The 27513-nt window shown below is 50.8% G+C and overlaps 1 protein-coding gene and 1 pseudogene across 1 annotated transcript; both read left to right on the forward strand.

The window, feature by feature from the left end:
* The first annotated feature begins 19927 nt into the window (after positions 1-19927).
* LOC110150853 (melanoma-associated antigen 10-like) lies at positions 19928-20730 on the forward strand (annotated as a pseudogene).
* Positions 20731-23517: 2787 nt separating this feature from the next.
* LOC110145869 (melanoma-associated antigen 9-like) lies at positions 23518-26687 on the forward strand. The gene is given in 5 exon segments (XM_070462648.1): positions 23518-23545; positions 24457-24654; positions 25375-25467; positions 25780-26480; positions 26482-26687. Coding segments are annotated over 5 exon segments (1176 nt in total). The 3' UTR covers positions 26638-26687.
* The last annotated feature ends 826 nt before the right edge of the window (positions 26688-27513 follow it).

Here is a 27513-nt window from a genome sequence, read left to right on the forward strand (position 1 = left end):
AGCCTAAGGGGCAGAACAAGAGGCACGGAGCTGGCTGGCACTCCCAGGGGAAGTGGGCAGTCAAGAAGTAGGAGGGGGAGGTGGGAGGGGGGATTGGGATGGGGAATACGTGTAAATCCATGGCTGATTCATGTCAATGTATGACAAAAACCACTACAATATTGTAAAGTAATTAGCCTCCAACTAATAAAAAAAAAAAAAGAAGTAGGCCACCCAGAAATATGGACCTTGCACCTCCTCTGCCCTCTATGCAAATGCCCAGTGCTTCCCACCTGACTCTTAAAAATAGTCTTTGTACTTCATGTAGCACCTTTCTTCAGAGGATTTCACAAAAGAAGCTCAAAGCAATCTACTCATAGACCTGGTTCGCAGGCGTCCCTTCCCCAGCAGTGTCTGAGGGCAGGGGGAGAGGACAGGGGAGCAGGGCCCTGGCACTTACTTGGGAGAGTTTCTTCTGCTTGGGAATTCCTTTCTGGTCCTCTGAAATCTAAAGTAGATCCCATTTAATTTGAAGAATATAAACAAATACCACTGTGTGTGTTTGAGTGAGAGACAGAGAAGGCGGGGAGCAAAGAAAGGCAGGAAACATAATAACTGCATGGTTAACAGGGTTACCTCCTCTGGGGAGGAGGATGGGGGCAGTCTGTATGGAATGATTGCTCCTTTCACTTGTGGGCTGTATGATTTTGTTTTTTTTGTTTTTTGTTTGTTTTTTTTTTTTGCAAGAAATTATATTTATTGCTCAGGTAATATAAAAAAAAATCTCTTTGTAACTTAAAGTATCATGAATTTTGGTGAAAAAAGTAATGATGCACATTGGTGTGGTAGTAAACCAGTACCATGCACATCTCAAACCACTAAAATACTAAACAAGTAATGAACATTTATATTGAGCATAAATATAAATGAATATTTTCCTTGTTTCTTCAAAACAAGCTTGAGATCCTGGTTTTCTTGAACTTAAAGACATGGAAAGGAAAATATTTTTAGTATTAGGTTATCAATAGAAGGTACTCATATCTTGCTTGTAGTGGCAGCTACAGAGCTTAATGTGTTTGTCAAAACTTAGCAGTGTACACAGAATATAGTGAATTTTACTCCATGTAACTTATACCCCCCAAATAAGTAAAAGAATAGGTTATCATTAGAGAATGGTTGGCTGTCCACAAGTAACTACCACTGATAACTGCAGATTTTCTGCATGTAAGACTGTTATTCAGCTTAAATACAGTACTTCACATAATCCCCTCAATAAGCCTGACACCGTCATTAATTCCCACTTACAGATAAAATAATAGACGCTTGGAGATGTAATGTGCACAGTGGTACAGCTGGTAATCAGATGGTCTGGATTGGGAATCCAGCTGTAACACCATGTAACTGCACTGTCCTACACATGTCTGTCCAGATTGCCCATTGGAGATGCAGTACTCCTTCCTGCTGGACACCCTTGGCCTCTGCAGGGAGAATCTGGGGTGAACTCCCTTCAAGTCGCTGTTCAACCATGTCTTTGGGTCCGCCTTCATGTCTGAGTGATGCCAAGGCCACCAAAGGCAGCAGCCTTGCACTCCCTGCCCACATTCCCACCTACTTCTCCCAGAGCATCCTCAGTGGATGATGCCCCAGTGTCCACGTGGTCAAGTTCCGGCTAACCACCTGCTTACAGATGGACCCACCCCATCGGAAGAGCAAAACTAGAAGTGGTTGATCCAAGTATCATGGACCAGCCTCTATTACTCCATGTCCACCAAAGAATTCATCCCTGGTGCACCCTTTAATCTCTAGGGTCGAGCTCAGCCCCAGTGTCAGGAACCTCTTTGTGGGACTGAACCTCATGTGAGGCAACTCAGGACACAGGAGTGATGTGTCAAATCACGATTTGCTTGCTGGTGTATAGGCTCAAGCAACCCCGGAGTTCTACTTGTGGGAGAGAGGAAAGCACATCCATGCCAGGAACAAGCAAGGGCAGTGTGGAAAGCCTACTGGGTGCAGACAGGAGGCCCCTGGCACCAGAAGTCCCCCCACTGGCCTTCAGTCACCTGCTGCTCAGACACAAAACCCAACAGCAGAGTGGGAGGGGGCAGTGAAGTGAGCCCGTGCACCTGGCAGGAGCTGGAAAAGGGGATCAGGTACTGGGGGTGGGCACAGGGGTCAGTGGGGGCAGAATCTGGAGAAGGGCAAAGGACCCCGAGAAGGGAACAAGCTTGGGAGAAGGCCCAGGCGTCCTGGGGAGGTCATGAGAGAGGGGGACTCTGGGCCTAGGGTGGGATGAGGGGTGCTGGCCGGTGGGCTATGGGTTTCTGAAGAAAGACACTGGGTTTCTCCAGGGTCTGGAGAAAGCTGCAGAGTGTGGGGTCAGAAGAGGATGCAGGGCTGTGGTGGGGAGTAGGGGCAATAAGCAGATTTCAGAGATGGGGAGAGGGCCTCGAGGCTTGGGGGAGGGGAGAGTGCTCCAAGGAAGAGGGGGGTCAGGGGAGAGGGCTCAGGATCACAGATCAGGATGGAGCCACAGGGTCTTGGGAAGAACATGGAGTCCTTGGGATTTCCCAGAGGACCCTGGTTGGGGGTGGGGGTGGGAAGGGCAACAGGGTAAGAGAGGGCACTAGGGTCCTGGGGAGGAGCGCATGGGGTGAGAGGTGGGGCTTGGGATTGGGTCGCAGGCACGGAATCTAGGGAGGGGCGCCCAGTCCAGGGAAGGAATTCAGAGTCCAAGGGAAGGGCAGGTGGTCTCTGGAAGAAGTGCAGGGTCAAGATGGGAGCACCCAGAGTATGGGGAGGGATGCGGGACTGGGAGAGGGCTTTGGGTCCCGGGGAGCAACACAGAATCCATAGGAAGAGCACGGGGTCCTGGGAAGAGACGTGGATTCTGGGACGAACTCGGGGTCGCGGGGCTGGGGCCTCAGAGGGCTGAGGCAGTGCTTTAACTGCTTCAGATGGAGTCATTGTCCAGGTCCCAGGAAATGTACCACAGGATCACGCACAGGATAAGCAAGATAGCAAAGAGGAATAGAGCCACGAAGATGGCCTTGGTCACCGGAGCAACCAGGGCCTGCATGGTCTCACCGAGGGGGCGCCGCTGGCTCCTGAAGGAGGGACATTGACGAGAGCGGTGCAGGCTGCTACCTGCACCCGTGGAGAGACACCCTGAAGGGAGGACACTTCTGTGGGCCAGCATCCCTGGGGCAACTGCTGCGCTTGGGGCCAAGGGCTTGCCTGGTCTGGTGGAGACACCAGGTCCCCTGGACCCCCAGCCCATGACTCCTTCACCATTGTGCAGCTGGGAGGCTCTGCCCTTGGACGGTGGGAATAAAAGAATCTTAAGGCTGAGGGAGAACTGTCAGGCACTGCGGGGCACCTCCAGAGTGGACCCAGGGTCTCCTTGAGGAGAGAGACTGGGGAGACGTGTGAGGGTCTCCCCTATGTTCCCCAGGGCATCCCTAAAAGACCACCCCACTCATCTCTGGCACTTCAGGGAAGGTCATGTGCTAGTCCCATCCCATCCCATGCCCAACATTACACACTGACATTTTCCTGCACACAGTGACTGGCTCCAGGGCCGTCACCATCCTTTGGTGGATCTTTAGATCCGCATATTAACGAGATCCCCAGGAGGGGGAGGGGCTTCCCTGGTGGCTCAGATGGTAAAGAATCTGCCTGCAGTGCGAGAGACCCTGGTTCGATCCCTGGGTCGTGGAAGATGCCCTGGGGAAGGGAATGGCAACCCCAGAATTTCATGGACAGAGGAGACTGGTGGCTTCCATGAGGTCGCAAAGAATCTGACACGACTGAGAGACTCACACTTTCACTTTCAGGAGGGGGAGGGGGCAAGTCACCACGTGTTCACTGCCCCTTGTGCTGTGGTCCTCTGCCTTGTATATCTGTGAATGCAGGGTCATTGTGTCTTCCATAGTCAGGAGTGGCTTCCCCAGTGGCTCCTGCGTGTGCCTGCTAAGTCGCTTCAGTCCTGTCCTGCGTTGGCAAGCGGTTCTTTAACCCCTACCGCCACCCAGTGGTAAATAATTCGCCTGCAATGCAGGAGCTGCAGGAGACGCGGGGGATCCCTGGGTTGGGAAAATTCCTTGGGGGAGGAAATGGCAACCCACTCCAGCATTCCTGCCTGGGAAATTCCATGGACAGAGGAGCCTGGTGGGCTACAGTCCATGAACGACTTAGCACGCACGCATAGTCAGAAGTAATTGAGCCTGATTTCTTCAGTGGAGACTCTGGAAGCTCCAGTTAGTTACTCACCTAGCAAGAGTTGTTCTCAGTTCCTTAGGAGCGTGATTTCATTCATTCTGGAGAAGAAATTTTTTCATGACTGAAGAGCAAGGACCACAGAGAAAAAAATTGATCTTAATGGTTTAAAGGAAAACAGAAGTTAGGACTTCTCTTCCCAGCCCCCACCCCACCTCCAAACCTCTGTTCTTGGCTTTCTCCTACTCTCCAGGTGGTTTCTCAGGTGGAGACAGGCAATAAATAGTGATTTCTGTGCTCTGCACATCAACCCTGCAGTCTAGCCTGTTCTAGTGGGAGGGAGAAGTAGCACTTTGCCCATGGGGTTGTCAGAAAAGGTGACTGTCAGACTTGCAAGCACTGGCTGCACAGGCCAGACCACCCATCACGACCCCAGCTGCCAACATGCCACTTACCAGCCACTGTCAGGAGAGCATTGCTGTTGGAAGGAAGGAGGACACTTGCAGTTTGAGTGAGATCTTGCATGCTCAGTCGCTCAGTTGTGTCCTACTCTTTGTGACCCCATGGACTGCAGCCTGCCAGGCTGTTCTGTCCATGGGATTTCCCAGGCAAGAATACTAGAATGGGTTGTCATTTCCTCCTCCAGGGGCTCTTCCTGACCCAGGGATCGAACCCTCATCTCCTGCATTGCAGGCAGATTCTTTACTGTGGAGCCACGTTGTGAAATATCTCTGAACTGGAATATCTCTTAACAGACTTAGGTCAGTTCAAGCTAGGAGTGTTTCCACATAGTCTTTGCTGCTAAATTCCTTCACTTGTCACTGCTACTCTGAGTTAGTGTACCGTGATTTTCTGTGCTGAATCTTTTCCTATGGTGATAGCAACTTTCCTTCCTCAGCATCAGGCCAGGCCAGTGGGACCATCCAGTCTGTAAAATATCAGGCACCTACTGTGTACAGAGTATCTAGGGGGGTACAGCAGTCAAGGTGGCAATCAGTAAGACAGAAACAAGGATGAGAGTCTAGTGGAGGCCCTAGAACAGCATGCAAATACCTAGGGCAGAGGCAGGTGTCGGGTTTGCCTACTCAGATCTGAGCAAGGTTCAGAAGAGAGACCGAAGAGTGAAGTCAGATATGAATGGCAGAACAGGAGAAGGCTTCGTGGAAGAGCTAACAATAGGAGAGAGAGGGGAAGGTCACTGCATGCATCGCTAACCCAGAAGTGTGAAGTGCAGTCCTATGTGAGAAGTCCCAATAGGGTCATTCTGTGGCCAGAACAGAAGGTTGTGGTGCAGGGCAAGACAAAAGGAACACACAAATGCAGATGCTGGTGGGGGCTCAATGGCTGATAAAAATGAATGAAGCTGCCCAGCTGCAGGAGAAACACTGGCCCAGCACAGGGGCCAAGTATTGTCAGTGCTCCCCCCGAACCTTTTTTTTTTCTAATTGAGCTGTAAATCCAGATTTTGATGTGGCCTCTCCCAATTTTAAATGGTTGGCAACCATTGTGGAAATGCTAAAAGCATCCTTTCTCTCATACTGACATGTCTCCCAGTCCTGTTCCCCCACATATGACTCCCTTTGCTTTTCTCTTCTCTCCTTTCCCAGGGTCACACAGCGCCCAGCCAAGATGGTACCTGTGGGTAACAGGTGGTGGGTGGGAAAGGGTGAAGGGAAGAGAAAGTGCCATGGTGATGGAAACTACCAAGTTCAGTTACTCTCCAGAGAGGCAAGCCATAAGTTCCTGGTAGTTGCTCTTTCTCTCTACCAATCAGAAGTAGCACCCACGAGACCAAGACAAACAACTGATCTACCAATCGTATTGACATATATATTTACATACCAGAAAATTTACTCTTCATTCATTTTCAGTGTATCATCGAATGCATCTTAGCATTCAGTATGATGCTGGCTATAAGCTTTTCTTTATATATACCCTAATCCATTTGAGAAATTATGCTTCTATTCTTAACTCATTGAATAGTTTTTATTTTAAAAAAGGCTGTTGGATTTCACCAAATGCTTTTCCTGTATATATTTAGGTAATCCTGTGGTTTTTGTCCTTTCTTCTATTAATATAATACATGACATTAATTGATTTTCACATGTTAAAACAACTGCATATCTGGGATAAACCCAACTTGGCTATGGTGTATCATCCCTCTTATGTGGTGCTGGATCCAGTTGATAAGCATATTGTTGAGCATTTTGTACATTTGTCATGGTCTATCATTGTCTTTCCTTGTGCTGACTTTATTCAGTTTGGCATATGATACTGGCTGTGTAAAATGAGTTGGGAGTTGTTCCTCCTCTCTTTAACATCTTGGTACAGTGTATGAGGATCAGTGTTCATTATTTTACTGTTTGATAGAATTCAAAATTAAAGCCATATGAACTTGGGCTTTTCTTTTTTTTTTCATTTATTTTTATTAGTTGGAGGCTAGTTACTTTACAATATTGTAGTGGTTTTTTGCCATACATTGACATGAATCAGCCATGGATTTACATGTGTTCCCCATCCCGATCCCCCCCTCCCACCTCCCTCTCCACCCGATCCCTCTGGGTCTTCCCAGTGCACCAGGCCTGAGCACTTGTCTCATGCATCCAACCTGGGCTGGTGATCTGTTTCACCCTTGATAGTATACTTGTTTCAATGCTATTCTCTCAGAACATCCCACCCTCGCCTTCTCCCACAGAGTCCAAAAGTCTGTTCTGTACATCTGTGTCTCTTTTTCTGTTTTGCATATAGGGTTATCATTACCATCTTTTTAAATTCCACATATATGTGTTAGTATACTGTATTGGTCTTTATCTTTCTGGCTTACTTCACTCTGTATAATGGGCTCCAGTTTCATCCATCTCATTAGAACTGATTCAAATGAATTATTTTTAATGGCTGAGTAATATTCCATGGTGTATATGTACCACAGCTTCCTTATCCATTCGTCTGCTGATGGGCATCTAGGTTGCTTCCATGTCCTGGCTATTATAAACAGTGTTGGGATGAGCATTGGGGTGCACGTGTCTCTTTCAGATCTTGTTTCCTCGGTGTGTATGCCCAGGAGTGGGGTTGCTGAAACTTGGGCTTTTCTTTGTGGAAATAATTTTTACATAATAATTCAAAATTCTTACTTAAAAATTTTTTTTATTTCTTTTATTTTTGGCCATGCTTGTCTTATTTTTTTTTTTTTTTTTCCATTTATTTTTATTAGTTGGAGGCTAATTACTTTACATCATTACAGTAGTTTTTGTCATACATTGAAATGAATTAGCCATGGATTTACATGTATTCCCCATCCCAGTCCCCCCTCCCACCTCCCTCTCCACCCGATCCCTCTGGGTCTTCCCAATCCACCAGGCCCGAGCACTTGTCTCATGTATCCAGCCTGGGCTGGTGATCTGTTTCACCCTAGATAATATACATGTTTCAATGCTGTTCTCTAGAAATATCCCACCCTCACCTTCTCCCACGGAGTCCAAAAGTCTGTTCTATACATCTGTGTCTCTTTTTCTGTTTTGCATATAGGGTTATCTTTATCATCTTTCTAAATTCCATATATATGCGTTAGTATACTGTATTGGTCTTTATCCTTCTGATTTACTTCACTCTGTATAATGGGCTCCAGTTTCATTCATCTCATTAGAACTGATTCAAATGAATTCTTTTTAATGGCTGAGTAATATTCCATGGTGTATATGTACCACAGCTTCCTTATCCATCCATCTGCTGATGGGCATCTAGGTTGCTTCCATGTCCTGGCTATTATAAACAGTGCTGCGATGAACATTGGGGTGCACGTGTCTCTTTCAGATCTTGTTTCCTCAGTGTGTATGCCCAGAAGTGGGATTGCTGGGTCATATGGCAGTTCTATTTCCAGTTTTTTAAGAAATCTCCACACTGTTCTCCATAGCAGCTGTATTAGTTTGCATTCCCACCAACAGTGTAAGAGGGTTCCCTTTTCTCCACACCCTCTCCAGCATTTACTGCTTGTAGACTTTTGGATAGCAGCCATCCTGACTGGCGTGTAATGGTACCTCATTGTCGTTTTGATTTGCATTTCTCTGATAATGAGTGATGTTGAGTGGTCTCATCTTAAAAGGAAACACCTTAGTGGCAGAATTTAATTTCTAGTCTAATTCAACCAGTAGCAGGATGAATGTTTGCATGTGATCATTAGCAATCTCAACCCTGTATCTACAGGAGATAAGTGTCTCCTTATGGGTACACATAGAATCTTTTAGGTCTTTAACTATAAACTGAGCTACTCCTTTTCTTTCACCACTCTTTCCAACTACATTGGGAGCAACCAGAAAGCTCATCATATCTATCGGTGTTCCAAAAATGTTCAAAAGTATCATATACACAGTCACAGAACACCTTGCACCCAGCACTTCTTTTAAGTGGTTCATCAGGCATATCCAAAGGAGATATTTTCCATATATCTATTGCCATAGACTATCAATGCTGTCTTTACTACAGAGTCATTAGCACCTTTAAACCTAATCAGATTACAGAGCTAATTCTAGAAACCCCAGAACCAATTGAGAAAACTCATTTTTTTAATTGAAGTATAGTGGCTATACAGAACTATATGTTACAGATGTACAATATAGTGATTTACAATTTTAAAGGTTATACTCCATTTATAGCTATTACAAAATATTGGCTATATTCCCCATGTTTTGCAATATATCCTTGTAGCTTATTTTATACATAATAGTTTGTACCTCTTACTCCCCTATTCCTATCTTGCCCCTTCCTCCTTCCCTCTCCCAACTGGTAACCACTAGTTTGTTCTCTGTGTCCGTGAGTCAGCTACTTCTATTTTAATATTCAGTTGTTGTTCAGTTGCTCAGTCCTGTCCAACTCTTTGTGACTGACCCCATGGACTACAGCACGGCAGGCTTTCCAGTCCTTCACCATCTCCCTGAACTTGCTCAAACTCATGTCCATTCAGTTGATGATGCCATCCAACCATCTCACCTTTTGTCCTCCCCTTCTTTTTCTGCCTTTAATCTTTCCCAACATCAGGGTCTTTTCTAATGAGTCAGTTCTTCACATCAGGTGGCCAAAGTATTGGAGTTTCAGCTTTAGCATCAGTCCTTCCAATGAGTATTCAGGACTGATTTCCTTTAGGGTGGACTGGTTGGATTTCCTTGCAGTCCAAGGGACTCTCAAGAGTCTTCTCTAACACCACAGTTCAAAAGCATCAGTTCTTCAGTGCTCAGCCTTCTTTATGGTCCAACTCTCACATCCATACATGACTACTGGAAAAACCATAGCTTTGACTAGATGGACCTTTGTCAGCAAAGCAATGTCTCTGCTTTTTAATATGCTGTCTAGGTTGGTCATAGCTTTTCTTCCAAGGAGCAAGCGTCTTTAATTTCATGGCTGCAGTCACCATCTGCAGTGATTTTGGAGCCCAAGAAAATAAAGTCTCTCACTGTTTCCATTGTTTCCCCATCTATTTGCCATGAAGTGATGGGACCAGATGCCATGATCTTAGTTTTTTGAATGTTGAATTTTAAGCCAGCTTTTTCACTCTCCTCTTTCACCTTCATCAAGAGGCTCTTTAGTTCTCTTCACTTTCTGCCATAAGGGTGGTGTCATCTGCATATCTGAGGTTATTAGTCTGTTTTATTTTTTAAATTCAACATCTAAGTGAGATCATGCAGTATTTGTCTTTCTCTGTCTGACTCATTTCAACTTAGCATATTGCCCTCCAAGTCCATCCATGTTGCTGCAAATGGCAAAATTTCATTCTTTTTTATGGCTGAGTAGTATTCCATTATGTATACATGTGTGTGTGTGTGTGTGTGTGCCACACCTTATTTATCCATTCATCCATTGATGGACACTTAGATTGCTTCCATATCTTGACAGTTGTAAATAATTCTACTGTGAACATTGGGGTGCATGTATCTTTTCAAATTAGTGTTTTTGTTTTTTTCAGATATATACCCAGGAATGGAATTGCTGGGTCACATAGCTCAATTTTAGTTTTCTGAGAAACGTCCCTACTATTTTCCAGAGGCTGCACCAATATACGTTCCCACCAACAGTGCACAAAGATTCCCTTTTTGCCACATCCTTGCTACCATTTGTTATTTGTGTTCTTTTTGATAATAGCCATTCTCACAGGTATGAGGTGACATCTCATTGTGATTTTGATTTGCATTTCCCTGATGGCTTAGTGATGTTGAGCATCTTTTCATGTTCCTGTTAGCCATCTGTATATCTACTTTGGGAAAGTTTCTATTCAGTTTTTCTGCCCATTTTTAAAGTCTTTTTTTTTTTCTGACACTATGTTTTTGAGCTATTTATATATGTTGGATATTAACCCCAAATCAGTCATTTGCAATATTTTCTCTCATTCAGTAGGTTCTTTTCATTTTTCAATGGTTTCTTTTGCTGTGCAAGAGCTCTTAGGTTTAATTAGGTCCCTGTGCTATGCTAAGTCGCTTCAGTCATGTCTGACTCTTTGCAACCCTATGAACTGTAGCCCGCCAGGCTCCATGGAATTCTCTAGGCAAGAATACTGGAGTGGGTTGCTATGCCCTTTTCCAGGGATCTTCCTGACCCAGGGATTGAACCTTCATCTCTTATGTCTTCTGCATTGGCAGGCAATTTCTTTACCAGTAGTGCCACCTGGGAAGCCCATTTGTTTATTTTTGCTTTTATTTCCTTTACTTTAGGAGATGGATCCAAAAACAATGCTGTTGTGTTTTATGTCAAAGAGTGTTCTGCCCATGATTTTCATCCAGAAGTTTTACATATTCAATCTTACATGTAGGTCTTAAATCCATTTTGAGTTTGTTTTTGTATATAGTGTTAAATAATGTTCTAATTTCATTCTTTTACATGCAGCTATCCAGTTTTCCCAGCACCACTTACTGGAGAGACTCTTTTTTCTCCGTTGCATACTGTATTCTTGCCTCCTTTGTTTTAGATTAATTTACCATAGATTCATAAGCACATTTCTACGATTTCTATCCTATTTCATTGATCTGTATGTCTGTTTTTGTGCCAGTACCATACTGTTTTGATTACTGTAGCTTTGTAGTATAGTCTAAGGTCAAGAAGCTTGATTCCTCCAGCTCCATTCTTTTTTCTTTTTACTTTATTTGACAGTGTCTGGTCTTTGTTGCAGCACATGGGATCTTTGATATTCATTGAGGCATGTGGGATCCTCAGGTGCAGCATTCAGAATCCTCAGTTTCAACACTTGGGATCTCCTTAGAGGCAGCATGCAGGGTCTTTAGCTGTAGCACATGAACTCTAAGTTGTGGCATGTGAAACTCAGTTGCAGCTTGCTAACTCTTAGTTGCTGCATGTGGGATCTAGTTCTCTGATCAGGGATCAAACCTGGGCCCCCTACATTGAGAGCATGGAGTCTTAGCCACTGGATGACCAGGGAAGTCCCTCCAGGGCTGTTTCTTTTTTTTCCCAAGATGGTTTTGGCTATTTGGGGTCTTTTGTGTCCATACAAATTTCTAGTTATGTGAAAAAATGCCATTGGTAATTTGATAGGGATTACATTGAATCTGTAGATTGCCTTGGGTAGTATAGTCATCTTACAAAATTGATTCCTGTAGTCCAAGAATGTGGTATAGTTTTCCATCTTGTTGTGCTGTCTTCAATTACTCTCATCAATATCTTACAGTTTTCCAAGTACAGATCTTTTGCCTCCTTAGGTAGGTTTATTTCTAGGTAGTTTATTCTTTTTGATGCAATTAAATGGGATTATTTAATGGTAAATGGGATAATATCCTGAAGTTCTCTTCCTGCTAGTTGCTGTTAGAGTACAGAAATGCAAATAGATTTTTATATATTAACTTTGTATACTGAAACTTCACTGAATTCATCAATGAGCTCTAGTAGTTTTCTGGACCAGGATGCTGGGCAGGTCTCTTGGCCAGAACAAAAGGGAACCTCAAGTTGCCATGGGTAGCCAAGGGGAGCAGGGGTGGGTGAGCATCTCTCAGGAGTATGCAGGGGCAACCAGAACATACAGAGAGGAAAGGGGGTCCCGGGGATTCAGCCATTGGCAGGGAGTGCCCTGCCACAATCCTGACAGCTGAGGAGGCAGCCGAGAGTGTTTGCAGGGTCCCAGACAGTCTAAAATGGAACTCGGCTTTTCAGGGGTCTGAAGCATCCCTGGGTCACATAGGAGGCACTGAGTAGGGCTTCTGTCTATGGGAAACACTGGGCAATTCTATCTAGCTCACCTGAGCTGTCTCTAGAGACATTTAATTCAGATGGTGTTTCAGCCCCCAGTTTGCAAGAATCGACAAGGAAGCCCACCCCTCACTGGTGACAGGAGGCTTCCAGCACGGAGCCAAGGTCCAGCGGGAGATCAGTGCTTATGCACCTTAGATGCAGACTTGCTGTGAGACACAGCACACTTCCCCGTAACCACGTGGCAGACTTAAGTGTCAGGAACCTCACCACCTCCTGTACCTCCCTGAGTCCTCAGGACCCTGTGAGGCAGGTGCCCCTAGGATTACCTGTGTGGGAAAGCAGAGGCTCAGAGTGGGTGAGCCAAGCAGCTGGGCATCAGCTGGGGATCAGCAGGGCAGCCGTGCCCACCTTGGCATCTCCTCACACAAGCCCTCTCTCTTACCCACTGGGCTGGGCTCCTGGGCCCCAGCTGGCTGATGCCTCAAGGTCAGAGGCATTTCTGATTCTGGAAATCTCAGGAAAATCCTCAACCCTAGGACCAGAGTTTAGGTTAGGGGCATTAGTGGGGTTGGCCACCAATGTGGGCCACCCTGCATGGCCGCCTCTTTGATGCTAGAGCACCAGGCCTCAGAGCAGAATGGCAGCTCTCATGGCCTGGACACAGAGCTGGACAGAGGTCCCATGGATGGTGGTCACAGTAAAGGGAGCCACACTGTGCGTGAAGGCCCACGGAGACCGCCCCCTCCTGCATGCCCGGGACTGTGATGTGCAGAGCAAGGCCTACCTGGTGTGGACATGGCAGGTTGTGGAGCCCAGAGGATGGCAGTCTGTCCTCCTTCTGTGCCCCCATGACTCCCTTGTGGCTCAGACTGGAAGAATCCACCTGCAATGTGGGAGACCTGGGGTCAATTCTTATGTTGGGAAGATCCCTGGAGGGGGGCATGGCAACCCACTCCAGTATTCTTGCCAGGAGAATCCCCATGGACAGAGGAGCCTGGTGAGCTATTGTCCATGGGGTCGCAAAGAGTCACACATGACTTAGTGACTAAGCACATGACTCCCATAGCTGTGGAGCAGAAGTTTAGTGCAGGGAAGCACAGGTCCTTTCCTGGGAAGTGTCCTGGTCAGCCGAGGAAGTGCAGGCCAGGGGTCAACACCTGCATAGAAAGCAGAGAAGCTTCTGCAATGTGCCCACTGCAAATGCCAAGTCCCCTTTCTGGGACTTATATGGATACTCTTGGGCCACTTTGAGTTATTTTTCAAGGGTGAGAGACCATGGTAAGTTAGTGAGTCCGGAGGATAGGCAAGCTGGGGCACTGCCTCCTGTGGGACAGGGTCCAGCTTTCTCCAAAGAGGCCTGGAGATGACTGGGTGAGGGCACCCAGGGGCCTAGCCAGGAGGGTGCTGGTTTCGGTAAGCCTTTTGAGACTCGGACTTTGCTATTCTCTCTCTCTCTCAGTGAAGCCAAGTTACAGTTCTGCTGCAGTCCCCTGTTTAAGAAAGACAGCCCACACCTCCTGGGGAAGATGAGGAGTAGAGGGTGCATTAAGTCTGCATCTTGACAGGTGAAGGGCAGGCTGGCAGCCCTGGGCGTCCCTCCTGTGCTCAGAACCACACAGCCACAGGATGGACTCTCACCCTGCCCTGAGGGTGCCCAGGGGACTATGAGCCACTTGGAACTCGCCCCTGTCACGGCCCTGGCCAGGACCTATGCTCCCTTGCTGCTGGTCCAAGGAGGGCGGCCCCACCCCCCTTGATGGGTCCTGATGCCTGGCAGCCCGAGGGCACAGAGGCTCCAGTCTCTCTAATCCCTGTCCTGACGTGGTGGCCCTGCCCATCGAGGGCCTGTGGCTCTGCTTCACCTGGCCTCCTGCCCAGATGGCTCCTTCTGTGATGGTGGTGGGCCCCACCACTGTGCCCACCCAGATCTTCAGCCTGCCCCCTGGGCAGCTCCCAGTGGCCACGCTGGTGCCTCTGTGCACCACCTGGATGCCAGTCATGGCTGCCGGGCCAGACCCCAACCTGACCTTGACCGCTCAGGCCCAGAACCCCTTCTACTACTGCTCAGGCAGCCCCTCTTTCCCATAATCTCCAGCCATTCTTTCCCATAATCCCCACACCCTTCAGGTACGCCCCCAGAGGACCCCAAACATGCACCCTATTCAGACAGATAGATGTGGCCCTGTGGTCAGAACACTGCAGGGCAATAAGGAGGCTGAAAACACGAGGGATTTCCCGCCCAGCACACGTCTTCAGCACCTCCATCCTGGGCCTGGCTGAGCATTTGAGTCCCCTCAGGCAGCTGCTTGCTTGTGAAGGCAAGACAGACGGCCGCCCAGCCCGGCACAACGCAGGCACCTTGTATACACCTGGGGAAGCCCCACAGACGCCCTGCACCCTATCATTGAAAAGACCTGTCAAAGGCTGCAGAAGAGCCTGGTGGAGTGGCTTCATGGGCACAGGGACACTGTCCAGCAGGCTCCTCACTTGACAGAGGAGAAGTTAGGCCTCCCCTTGTTGGGGGCCCCAAAAGAGCCCTTACTGTCCTGAGACACACAGGGCTGGAGCCTGTGGTCCCTGTCTGAGGCCTGCGGGTGTTCAGTTTGGGGGCTCACTGGTGTCTGGACAGCAGGCCTGAGGTTTGGCTTCATTGCAGGGCCTGCATCTGGTGACATTTTCTTGTTTCTCTTTTCTTTTCCCTTTTCAGCTGAGCACTCCAAGGGTGTCACACCTCAGCACCCTCTGCTTGCTGGGGTGTCCAGTTTATAACATGCTTTCTCTTAAAAGACTGTTTGTCCTAAGGAGCATAGCAAATAGCCCTCCAGGGTCATGCTGCAGAGACAAGGGCTCCAAGGTCAGGAAAGGGGAGAGCGCACACACCAGTCCACCAGAAACGAAAGGCTGGGTCTCCCATGTTGGCAGTCTGGTGCAGGCAGAGGAGGCCCTGAGAAAGGACATGGGATGGTGCAGGCCAGGCCTCTGTCAGCCCCAGCACTGAGCTTCCATGATGCCTGACCAAGTTGCTCACTTCCAAGCCAAAACGCTGCCCCTTATGAAGGTTCGCTGCCTGGGGAACACCTTACCTTTTGAGAAGTTTTCATTTGATTTTTTGCCTTCACTTCCATATGCCTCTTGACCTGGAATCACATGCAGATGCTGCTATTTAAAAATCACATTCCCAGAAACTTCAGCATGTGTTGCACCTGCTTAACCTGTAAATCTATAGAGAAAGCAGAGATAGGCAGATTGCAATCTCAAGTCATCTGCTTGTCACAAAAGGCACCTTTTATTTAAAGTCAAGGCTGCCTGACATCAAAAGACCCATGTGGTACATTGCTCAGTCCTTGGTAGATTTTGACTGATATCTGGAGTGAAGTGGCTAAGCATGTGTTCTCCTGGGCCGGGCAGAGGCGGCAGCCTAAGGTCACATGGGAGTGAAGGGAGGGAGCATGGACTTGATGGGCTTTCCCTGGACAGTCAAACTGTCTTGAGCCCCACACGTGCCCTGGTCACCAGAGGAGAGGCCAGGCGGCTCCAGAGGCACAGGATTGGTTCTGTCCCCAGGGCCGCACAGGCAACAGTGTCTAGGAGAGTAGAAATGCAATGCAACCAGACAGGGTGTCTCAGAGAGGGGCCCTGCCTCACAAGTGCTCCAACTAGGTAAGGGTGACCCTGGAGGCTCAACCGGGCAGATCCTGAGGAGCCGGTGATCCATGGCCAACTCATTTCCCACCAGCTCTGCCCAAGCCTCCCTCAGCTGAGTGCTCATTTTGGGTCCTCAGTGGCCCCTGGGCTCCCAAGCTCTGTCCCTTCACAAAGGGAGGTGCCATGGCTAAACAGGGATGAGGTGAGGAGGCTGAAAGAAGCTGATTTCTGGAAGATGGAAACAAGGTGAGCAAACCTGGCAGTGCTCTGGAGTGCCAGCTCTCTGCAGGAGGAACCGCCTGGGACTCCATGGGAACTGTTATGAGGAAAGGCCCTAGGATGGATCAAGCTACAAACCAGCAGGGGAGGCTGATGAGACACCACGGCCTGGGACTTGTCCACGCCCGACCCCACAAGCAGAACCCGTGACCAGGCAGCAAGGTGCTCAGCCATCTGCTGAACCTCTGGAAAGGAAGGGAAGGTCCCCATCTCCAGGGTCTGAGGTCACGGCCAGGGGGCCTCCCAAGGCCCAATGCAAACCCCTCAGATGATGAGCTCTGCATGCCCCCACCCTCAGCAAACCTGGGGATGCTCAAGCCTCACTCAGGCAGCACCTCCAGCCTCCGAGCAGTGCTCTGGGGGTTGTAGGGGGGCTGGGGGTGGCCAGGCCATCATGGGGGCTGGGCTGGACAGCAATGAGGCTGAGTCCTTGGCCCTCAGGGGCCCCAGGGGCAGGGCAGCTCAGCCACCCACCCTCCTCCAGAATGTCTCTCCTTCCTGGGGGAAGAGTCTAAATTCGCCCGACCAGTGGGGACTTAGAACCCACGACTCATGAGTTCTTGGCCCCCGAGAGCCCCTCTGGCCACTCTGCACAAGAAGGGCCCATGGGAGGGGGCATCCATGCAGACCAGTGGAAGAGAGCCACCAGGAGATGACCCTGGGGATACCCCAGAGAGGAGGAGTGTGAAGTAACTATGAGTAACCAAGGCCATCTACAGGCTGCTGAGTTCTTGCTAACTCACCTGCCTGCTGCTCACCCTCTTCAGCTAAAACATCATTTATACAAAAGCTTCCGAAGTCTGGTGATGCTGAGAGGCCCCCATGGGAAGGCAAGTGGCTCCCTGTTCTCCCCCAAGATCATGGGCATAGCAGCCCCCATCCAGCATCTGAGCTAGGACACCGGCCTTCTCTCAAGGCTTAAGGAGCTCCCCCCCCCCCCCGCCAAGGGAGGACGAGGGGGTCCAGTCACCCTGGAACAGAGGATCCGATAGAATACAACTCCACCCTGACTGGGGCTCCTGGGGGCCCCAGTTCAGGCTGTCAGGCTGAGACTCCACACCCCCTCACTTCCTCAGTGAACTCGGGGAGTCAGAGGCTTGGTCTTTGGGGCACAGTCTCAGGTGAGCAGAGGGAGGGGCCCAAGTCCTGCAGAGACTCGAGGTGAAGACCAGAGGAGACTGAGGGTCCCCAGGGCATGCATGTGCAGCCCTCCCGACAGCCCTGGGGGACCATGTGTCGTGGCATCCAGATGTGATGTCACTGATCCCGCTGGGAGGGGAGAAGTGAGGGCCTGGGTCAGGTGCCTGGGTTCAGGTCAGCAGAGTGAAGGAACCCAGCTGTGCTAGGAGTCAAGGTAGAACCCTGAGGGGGGCTCTGGGACCCCAGGACATCCAGGTCGTCAATGCTCTCAGCCCTGGGAGACCCCGGCAGGGTTGTGGGAATGAGCCCCCTACTCCCGCTTGCCTCTCGGGGCCCTGGCTGCAGAGGACCTGGTTCTAAGGGGAGCAAGGTCAGGGACAGAGGATGGTGCTCAGACCTGCTGAGAGTCAAAGTGAAGAGCAGAAGGAGGGTGGAGGAACCCAGGGCATCATCTCAGCTCTGGGAAGCCCTGATGTCATGTCCACAGACTCCCCTGGGGGTCTCAGGGCAGTGATGGCCTGGTGTGAGAGCCCTGTCTCTGGTCAACACAAGGGGCATCCCCAGACCTGCCAGGGCTCAAGATGAGGCCTTGAGGGAGGACACAGGCAACCCCACAGGTCCTGGAACCTGCTTTCAGCCCGAGGCGACTCTGCTGGCTGCATGAGCACAGGGTCTAGGGACACTGGAGATGTGATATAAGGGGCGGGGCCTCAGAGATTGGACAGGAGATTCTGAGGTTCTGAAGGAGTTTAAGTGAGGACCCTGAGGGAGGAATGAGGGGAACCTGGTGGACCCCAATCAGAGGAGACTTAAGAGAAGTCGGTCCCTGCTGTTGGTCCTTGGCATCCCTGGGGTACGATGAATGCAACAGATGTGGTCAGACTTCCTGACATAAGGGTCTCAGGCTAGGGATGTGGGAGGACTTCCTGATACCTGGGTCTCAGACCAAGACCTCACATATGGGGTGGGGACTCAGGAGGGCAGATTCCCAGGTCCTGTGAAGAGTCTGGTTGAGGACCCTGAGGAGGGACTAGGGGACCGTGAGCCACAGTCAGAAGAGACCTCAGAGAACCCCGTCTCTGTTGTCAGTCCAGGGTGACTTTGGAGTAGAATGAGTGAAACAGGCATGTTCTGACTTCCTGACATCTGCGTCTTCAAGAGATTGTGGCCCTGGTATAAGGGGCGAGGCTTCAGTTGGGGAGAGGTGAGAATCCAGGTCCTGCCTGGGAGCAAGGTGAGGTGCCTGAGGAGGACTGAGTGGACCCCGAGGGAGGATTGACAGACCCTACAGATCCCTGCCCCTGAAGTTGACTGTGGGAGCCCTTGGGGCGAGAAGAGCACACTCGGCCTGTCTGCCTTCCTCACATGCGGGTCTCAGAGAGACTGGGGACCTCATGAACATGGCGGGGTCTCAAAATGGTGGTCAGGACAATCCCGGTCCTGTCTGGAGTCCAGGCTCCATGCGAAGAAGAACTGAGGCAGTTAGACCCCAACAAGGAGGGATCTTGGCCCTTGTGGGGACTCTTGGAGTGCCCAGAGCAGGGTGAACAGGGTGAGCAGTTTCTTGACCTCTGGCTTAGGGACCTCGAGACCTGAGGTGATCAGGCGGAAGGCTGAGGCTTCAGGTCCACAGAGGGTGGACTTCCCGGACCCCGAGGGAGGACTGAGCAGACCCCCGCCCCTGTGGTCAGTGCTGGGAGGCCAGGCAGGACGTGAGGAGGAGCTGAGGACTGAGCATCTCCCTAGGCTAGGACCTGTGGGAGGTCCTTGGTAGGTGCAGCCACATGTGGGGCCACTTAGCACTTTCTGTTCAGGCTTGCGTCTTGTTCTGAGTTTCCATGCAGGCCCCCAGAGGGGAGGGACCAGATCGTGACAGGGGAAAAGTGAACACTACAAGGGAACTCCAAGGGGACCTCCCACCACACAACTGTGGTGACCTCACAGAGTCCACCCCTTGTACCATCCCAGAAGGCTCAGGGCTATGCCACAGGATACCCTTAAACTGCTCCCTCCATTTCTCTCACAGGAGCTGCAGGAACTGGGAGGCAAAGGCAGAGGTCTGAGGCCCATGTCCTGAGGTCAGAGAGCAGAGGAGCTCCAGGCAGTGCCAGGAGACAAGGTGAGGTGGGTGCCCTGAGTGTGCACCAGGGGCTCCCCATCCCAGAACAGAGGGGAACCCACAAGGGCCTAATTCCCATACCTTGTCACACTGGACACCTCGAGCTGTGCTGACTGCACCCTGGTGAGCCACCTCACTTCCTCCTTCAGGTAGCCAGGGGACTGGCCACTCTGGAGGCATGCCCCTGTGAGGTCTGAGAGCACCCCTCAAGGGGAGACCTGTAAGTGGCCTGTGTCAGACTGCCCAGGGTGCGTTTCTCAGCCGAGGCTGCTCACCCCCCCCTCTCTCGCCCAGGCGGGTGGTCCCCGTCTATTCCCCTGCCTCACTTCTGTCTGTGATTTGATCCCAGGCATCATGCTCATGGTCGAGATGAGTGAGCTGAGCAAGCCAAGCAAGCCCGAGGAAGACCTCCAGGACCCAGGCGAGGCCCAGGGCACGGTAGAGGCGCAGCTGTTGGCGGCTGAGGCAGGAGAGGCTGCATCTGCCTCGGCCTCGTGACCCTGGTCTCCTGCTCCACGCTTGTGGAGGCCTTGCCCCAGGAAACTCTGAAGGAGATGATAACTAACCTGATGAAGTTTCTGCTCCTGAAGTATTGAGCCAAGGAGCTGACCTCCCCCCGTGGAAATGCTGAAGAAGGTCCTCAGGGATAACCAGGTGCACTTCCTGGTAGTCTTCAGCCAAGCCTCGGAGTGCCTGCAGCTGGTCTGTGGTGTGGAGGTGAAGGAGGTGGACCCCAGGGAGCACATCTACATCATGGTCCCCACCCTGGGCCTCACCTGCGATGCGATGCTGAGCAGTGGGCAGAGCATGCCCAAGGCCGGCCTCCTGGTGCTGGTCCTCAGCCTGATCATGTGGAATGGAGACTGCGCCCCTAAGGAGGAGGTCTGGGGAGCACTCAGCAAATGGGGATGTTTGTCAGGAGGGAGCACTGTGTCTTTGGGGAGCCCAGGGAGCTGCTGACCCAAGTGTGGGTGCAGGAGGGGTACCTGGAGTACCAGCAGGTGCCTGACAGCGACCCTGCTGCTATGAGTTCCTGTAGGGCTCCCTGGGCCTATGCAGAGACCAGCAAGTAGGAAGTCATGGAGTACCTGCTCAGAGTCAACCGAAGGTTTTCCAGGTCCTTCCCACTCCCTTCTGCAGAGGCTGTGAGGGAGGAGGAAGAGGGGCCCTGAGCCAGAGCAGCAGCCAGGCTGATCTTTCCCTCTGTGATTGAAGAGGGAGTGGTGAGCCTTCTCAGTAGTGAGGGCCTGGGCCACTTGGGGGAACCCGGGGTGTAGCATCTTTGTGTTCGTTTTGTCTGTGATGACATGGAAATTCATCTCTGTTTTTTAGGAATTTTTCAAATGTGTTTTTTCAGCTTAAGGCTTAATAAACTTCAGTATCTAACTTTGTGAATGACATTGAACACACATGTATTTGTAATTACCCAGTTTATGGACAGGAGTTTTGCTGGTTTTTAAAAGAGTTTGGGAACTCTCCCATTTTAATTTTTGACCCTGAACATGGTGACATGAGATTAGATTTATAACTATTTTGGAAATGTCAACTTGCTTAGCAGTAATGTACTTGGTGAAAGAATTGGAAAATAAAATGTGATTATATTGAAATCTTGCTTCTTATAGGTTTTGACTGTCCTTTTCTACAGCTAATCCACCACATCTGTTTACTTGGATTTTGCCAGGTTATTATTTAAGAAAGTAGGAGAAAATTGATGAGATTAATAAGCCCCCTTCTCACTGGTTCATTTATTCCACAGAACTTCATGGATCCTCTGCTCTGTGGAAGGCCCTGTGTTAGCAGTGGGGACACTAGGAGAAGCAGGACACCCCCACACCTAGAGCTATGGTCTAGGAGCCACAGTCACAGGAGGAAGGTGGAGAGACATCCCCTAGTCCCAAAGAACAAGGCAATATGGGGCAGGGCAGTGGGGCTCCAAGAGGATCACTCAAGTGTTGGTGCCTGAGCCAGGGTCGTTTGGGGCCTTGGGAAGCTGGGTTCCTTCTGTGGGAGATGATGGTAATGAACCTGAGTGGTGGCAACAGCCAGACTGTAGATGGGGTCTTATGAGTGAGAGGAAAGTCTAGAATCGGACATGCACGTTAGAAGTTCATCTTCTCTCCAATTAATCTCCTGGATCTGAGAAAGTGTGCTTTGGTCAGAACAGGTAGACACTTGGTTTTTCTGCTTGAGTCTAAATACACTAAAAAGTTTCCAAATGGGAAATGAGTGAATTTGGTTTGGCACACAGTCTACTCAATCTCAGGGAATATAGTTGAACACATTTTGATTACCACCCTCAGTCTTCTGGTAAGATTTTAATGGGGTTCTTTGAAACTGGCAGTTGGACACTTCAACTGATGGGTCAGCTTTCCTAGGTGGTTAGGCCGCAAAGCCATAAAAACTGCACTGAACTTGAACTCACACACCTCAGAATCCTCCTTGGACGTGAAGGGAGGTGCATATCCTAGCTGGATTTTATAAAGAAAACTCCCACTGTCCTTGTCCTCTTTCTGTCACTTGTCTGATACCTGCCTCTCATGAAGCTCATGGCTGCCGAGGAGCCTACGGGCACCTTGTGCAGGTGCTCAGGCAAATTCCATCTTGTGGAGGCAGCTGCAACTCCCAGAGGGAGACTGTGTCCTGGCATCAGGAGGCATGGGCACATCCTCAGCCTTCTGAGACTGTGGGTGGCATCACTGCAGAGGAAAGGGCAGAAAGAGAATTAGAGGGAGTCGGGGAGACCCCTCCCTGCCATTCACAAAAGCCTTGGAAGCTAAATCAGATCTTGCATTTGAAAGTGCTGATGATATAGAGTGGTGACTAGAAATGGAAATTCAAGGCACATTTGGCTTTCTCAGAAACTCCTCAACACAGGAAGGGAATTGTCTTCATCACAAGCTATACCTACTGGCTGCTGTCTGTTGAGCATCGAGGACACTGCAGAGCAGGGGAGAGGTCCTTGTCCACAACTCTTCTCCCTCTGCTTCCCAGATGCTGCCTGCAGGGAACATGGGATCCTTATGTAAACCTACAACAATTTGGAAATAAATACATGAATAATTCACCAAGATTTTAATACAAAGATAGAAAAAACGGTTCATCTAAATAACCATAGCATGTTGTTTGGGGGAAAAGCATTCCATTTTTGTTGATGCCTGGGGTGGGATGGAAAGGTATTTTGGATGCAGGTGGTGCCACATCCATGGGGCTGAGCTCCCAAGAAGCAGGAAAGGCTCCTGCCTGACTGACTGATGGAAGATCTGTCCAGGTGCCATCCATTCAGGGCCAAGGGTGAGGACCTGGGCTCTTCCCAGTGGCACAGTCAGAAGGTAGGTGTTTTTAGGAGAACTACACTCTTCCTAGAGCCCTCCAGGACAGTTGTGATGTAGACAGGGTGGAAGAGGAAGGAACATTTTGGATTCTGGGCACTGCAGATGGTATCCTGGGGGTGGTACAGCCAGAGGGACTGAGGAGGGTGGAGAGCCCTGGGAGCAAGGGGCAGGGATGCAGCCTAGGAGTCTGGAGCTGAGCTTCAAGCCAGAATCACATGAGGACCACACAGTCCTCTCCCTCTGCCCTCCTTCTGGGGTCCATCCTTCTCTCCCTTTCCCTTCATGTGGCAGGTCCGGGTCAGGAGAAGAGGAGACACATGGATGGGAAACTGGTGCCTGAACCTCTGTGGAGAGGAACACAAAGTACCAAGTGGGAACCATGGCTCATAGGTTAGTAGGACTGTTATGATATTTCCTGAGGGAACCATCTCCCTTTGGGAAGAGTATGTCCTGTCACCACCATTAATAGAGTAACCAGTAACCACATGAGGCTGGGTATTGTGAACTCAAATGTACTTAGTGTGTCCCAGGGCCTGGCCTTCTGCCTTAACATAATGTGAAGTCAAATGTAAATAGCTAGAAGTGGCTAACGGCTAGATAGCCCCGCTGAGGAACTGCAGAACCTACATGGGGGACCAGAAGCACAAGTTCCCTTGTGGGTCACTGGGAGTGGTGGTAGGTGGGGTCACTGTTCCCTCTGGTTCCAGGGCCATGTATCTTACTTAGTGGAGGGAACTAATGATGACAGATGTGGAGTTTGTCCAGTCCCCGGAGGCTGAAACCCCAGCACCTCGGGCTCTCATATCCCAGTGTGCACCTCACATGTGCTTCGTAGAAGCCATTCTGCTGCTCCAGGAGACCAGCAGCTCTGGAAGCTGTGTTCTCAGGGCAATGAGGGCTTTGGTGTGAAGGTCCAGGCTTGGGTCAACTCAGAGACATCCTGTACCTTGCAGAGCTCAAGATGAGGACCCTGAGGAGGACACAAGGACCCCATGGATCCCACCCCTGCTGTCATCCCTAGGCATCCCTGGTAACGGCATGAGCACTTGGTAGCATGTCCCTAACTTTGGCATCCCTGTCTCTGACAGGTTGGGGACCTGATATAAGGGGCGGCCTTAGAAGGAGAAGGGGAGGATAGTAGGTTCTGAAGAAGTCTGGGTGAGGACTCTGAGGAAAGACTGAGGGGAACCTGGACCCCAACACAGAGTGGGCTCAGGGAGCACACAGGGTGAGATGAGCACATGCTGCATTTCCTGACATCCGGGTCTCAGAGAGACTGGGGACCTGCTATAGGTGGCGGGGCTTCAGGTGGACAGAGAGAATTCCAGGTCCTGTGGGGTGACAAATTGAGTTCCCTGAGGGAGGACTAGGGGGCCCTTGACCTCAGAGAAAGCTGTCTCTGTTGTCGGTCCTTGGCGGCCGTGAAGTAGGACGAGAACAGGCATGGTCTGACTTCCTGACATCCGGGTCTCAGAGAGGGGCATAAGGGGCGGGGCCTCAGTTGGGGAGAGGAGAGACTCTGAAGCTCTACTCGGAGACAAGGTAAGGCCCTGAGGGAGGACTGAGGGGACCCCCAGGGAGGACTGCTGGAGCCCCACAGATCCCCGCCCCTGTCATCAGCCCTGGGAGACCCTGGGGTGAGAAGAGCACACTGCGCCTGTCCTGACTTTCTGACTTCCGGGTCTCAGCGAGACGGGGGACCTGGTGTGAGGAGCCGGGCCTCAAACTCGGGGAGGACAGAGCCCCGGTCCTACCGGGAGTCAGGTGAGGACCCTGAGGGAGGAGTGAGGGGAGCCGGACCCCAGAACAGACGGGACCCAGGTGCTCCCCAGGCAGGACGACCTCCTGCTGCATTTCCTGACATCAGGTCTCAGAGAGACGGGGGACCTGGTGAGAGCGGCGGGGCCTCAAAATGGAGGACGGGCCAGTTCCGGGTCCTGCCTGGAATCCAGACTCCAGGCAAGGAAGGACTGAGGTGGTTAGACCTCAACACAGGGAGGGATCCTTGCCTTTGATGGGGGTCTTAGAGGTCCCAGAGGGGTTGAACAGGATGAGCAGTTTGTCGACCTCTGGCTTAGGGGCCTCGGGAGATGAGGTGTTCAGGCGGAGGGTGGAGGCTTCAGATCCACAGAGGGTGGACTCCATGGACAGAGCCGAACCCACTCTTGTGGTCAGTGCTGGGAGTCTAGGCTGGACGTGAGGTGAGGATGAAGCATCTCCCCAGCCTAAGTAGGACCCACGGGAGGCCCTGGGCAGCTGTGACCACATGTGGGGCCCCTTAGTGCTTTCTCTTCAGACTCGGGTCTTGTTCTGAGTTACTCTGCAGGCCCCCAAAGGGCAGGGTCCACGCCGTGGCAGCAGAAAGGTGGGCACTACAAGGGAGCGACAAGGGGACCACTTCCCCCACAGCTTGTCGGGGGGAAACTCAGAGTTCAGGTCTGTGGATAATCTACTCCCGAGGGGCCCCCTCCATTTTTCTCACAGGGGCTCCAGGAACCAGGAGGCAAAGGCAGAGGTCTGAGGCCTGTGTCCAGAGGTCAGAGAACAGAGGAGGTCCTGGCAGTACCAGAAGTCAAGGTGAGGAGGGTGCCCTGAATGAGCACGAGGGGTTCCCCATCCCAAAACAGAGGGAACCCCGCAAAGCCCTAATCCCCCCACTGTGTCAACCCCAGAACCTCTGGCTGTGCTGGCTGCATGCAGGGGAGCCACTGCCCTCCTCCTGCGGGTAGCCAGGGGTCAGACCACCCAGGAGGCGGGCCCCTGTGAGGCCGAGAGCACCTCTCAAGAGGAAACCTGTTAGTGGCCTGTGTCGACCACCCAGGGTGTACTTCTTAGCTGAGGCCCATCGTCCACAATGTCCACTGCCTCCTGTCTGTGGTTTGATCCCAGGCATCGTGCTCGTGGTCGAGATGAGTGAGCTGAGCAAGCCCAAGGAAGACCTTCAGGACCCAGGCGAGTCCCAGGGCCCAGAGGAGGCACAGCTCTTGGGGGCTGAGGGGGGGGAGGCTGCGCCCCCCTCGGCCTCCTCCCCCCCAGTCTCCTCGTCTGCCACTGAGGAGGCCTTGCCCCAGGAAGCTCTGAATAAAATGGTGGCTAACATGGTGAAGTTCCTGCTCCGCAAGTATCGAACCAAGGAGCCAACCTCCGATGCCGAATTGCTGAATGCAGTCCTCAGGGATAACCAGGAGCACTACCCGGTGGTTTTCCGCCAAGCGGTTGAGTGCGTTCTGCTGGTCTTTGGGGTGGATGTGAAGGAGGTAGACCCCAGGGAGCACATCTACATCATGGTTCCCACCCTGGGCCTCACCTGTGATGCAATGCAGAGAGGTGGGCAGGGCCTGCCCAAGGCCGGCCTCCTGGTGGTGGTCCTCAGCGTGATCCTCCAGAATAGGGATCGCGGCCCTGAGGAGGAGATCTGGGGAGCACTCAACAGGATGGGGGTGTATGCTGGGAGGGAGCACTCCATCTTTGGGGAGCCCAGGGAGCTGCTGACCCAAGTGTGGGTGCGGGAGGGGTACCTGGAGTACCGGCAGGTGCCTGACAGCGACCCTGCTCGCTACGAGTTCCTGTGGGGTCCCCGGGCCTTTGCTGGAGACCAGCAAGGAGAAATTCACGGAGTATCTGCTCAAGGTCAACCAAAGGGCTTTTAGGTCCTTCCCACTCCCTTCTGCAGAGGATGTGAGGGAGGAGGAAGAGGGGGCCCCGAGCCAAAGCAGCAGCCAGGCTGATCTTTCCCTCTGTGATTGAAGACGGGGTGGTGAGCCTTCTCAGTAGTGAGGGCCTGGGCCACTTGGGGGAACCCAGTGTGGTAAAATTTTTGGGGTGTTCCTTTCTCTTTTAAAGACATGGAGATTTCATCTCTGTTTTTTGGGAATTTTTTTAAAATGTGTATTTCAGCTTAAGGTTTAAATTTTAAACTTCAGTTTTTAAACCTTTTTTAATGTTTTTGGATCCACAAGTTTTTGGGGTGTTTAAACCCAGTTTAAGGACAAGAGCCCCTTCTTTTTTAAAAATTTTTGGGGAACTTTTCCCCTTTTAATTTTGTGACCCTGACCATGGAAAACATGAGAATAAAATTATAACTTTTTTGGGAAAATGGGAAAATTTACTTAGCAGAAATTTGAAACCTTTTTGAAAAAATTTGGGAAAAAATAAAATGTGTTTTATATTGAAATCTTGCTTCTTATATTTTTTGTCTGTCATTTTATACAACAACATCCCCAATTTTTTTGGGTTTTTTCCCGGGTTATTTTTTTTAAGAAAGTAGGAAAAACAAATCCTACAAAATAAGGACCTCCTCCCGGGTTTTTAATTTTCCACAGAATTTCCCACAGAGCCTTGGGGCTCTGTGACACCCCTTTTTTACAGGGGGAAACACTGGGAGACAGGACAAAAACCCCCACACCTGGATGATGACCCAAAAAGCTGAGTCACAAAAGGAAAGGGGTGGAGAGATGGTCCCCTAGTCCCACAAAAAAGGCAACCGGGGGCAAGGGGGTGGAAACCCCGGGAGGATCCCTTCAGTGTTGGTCCCCTTGAGCCAGGGGGGTTTTTGGGGCCCCTTTGGGGGGGAAGGGGGTTTTTCCTTCTGGGGGAGATGAGGGAAAAGAACCTGAGTGGGGG

The sequence above is a fragment of the Odocoileus virginianus genome, unplaced genomic scaffold, assembly GCF_023699985.2.
Source record: "Odocoileus virginianus isolate 20LAN1187 ecotype Illinois unplaced genomic scaffold, Ovbor_1.2 Unplaced_Scaffold_7, whole genome shotgun sequence".
In the NCBI taxonomy this organism is placed as follows: Eukaryota; Metazoa; Chordata; class Mammalia; order Artiodactyla; family Cervidae; genus Odocoileus; species Odocoileus virginianus.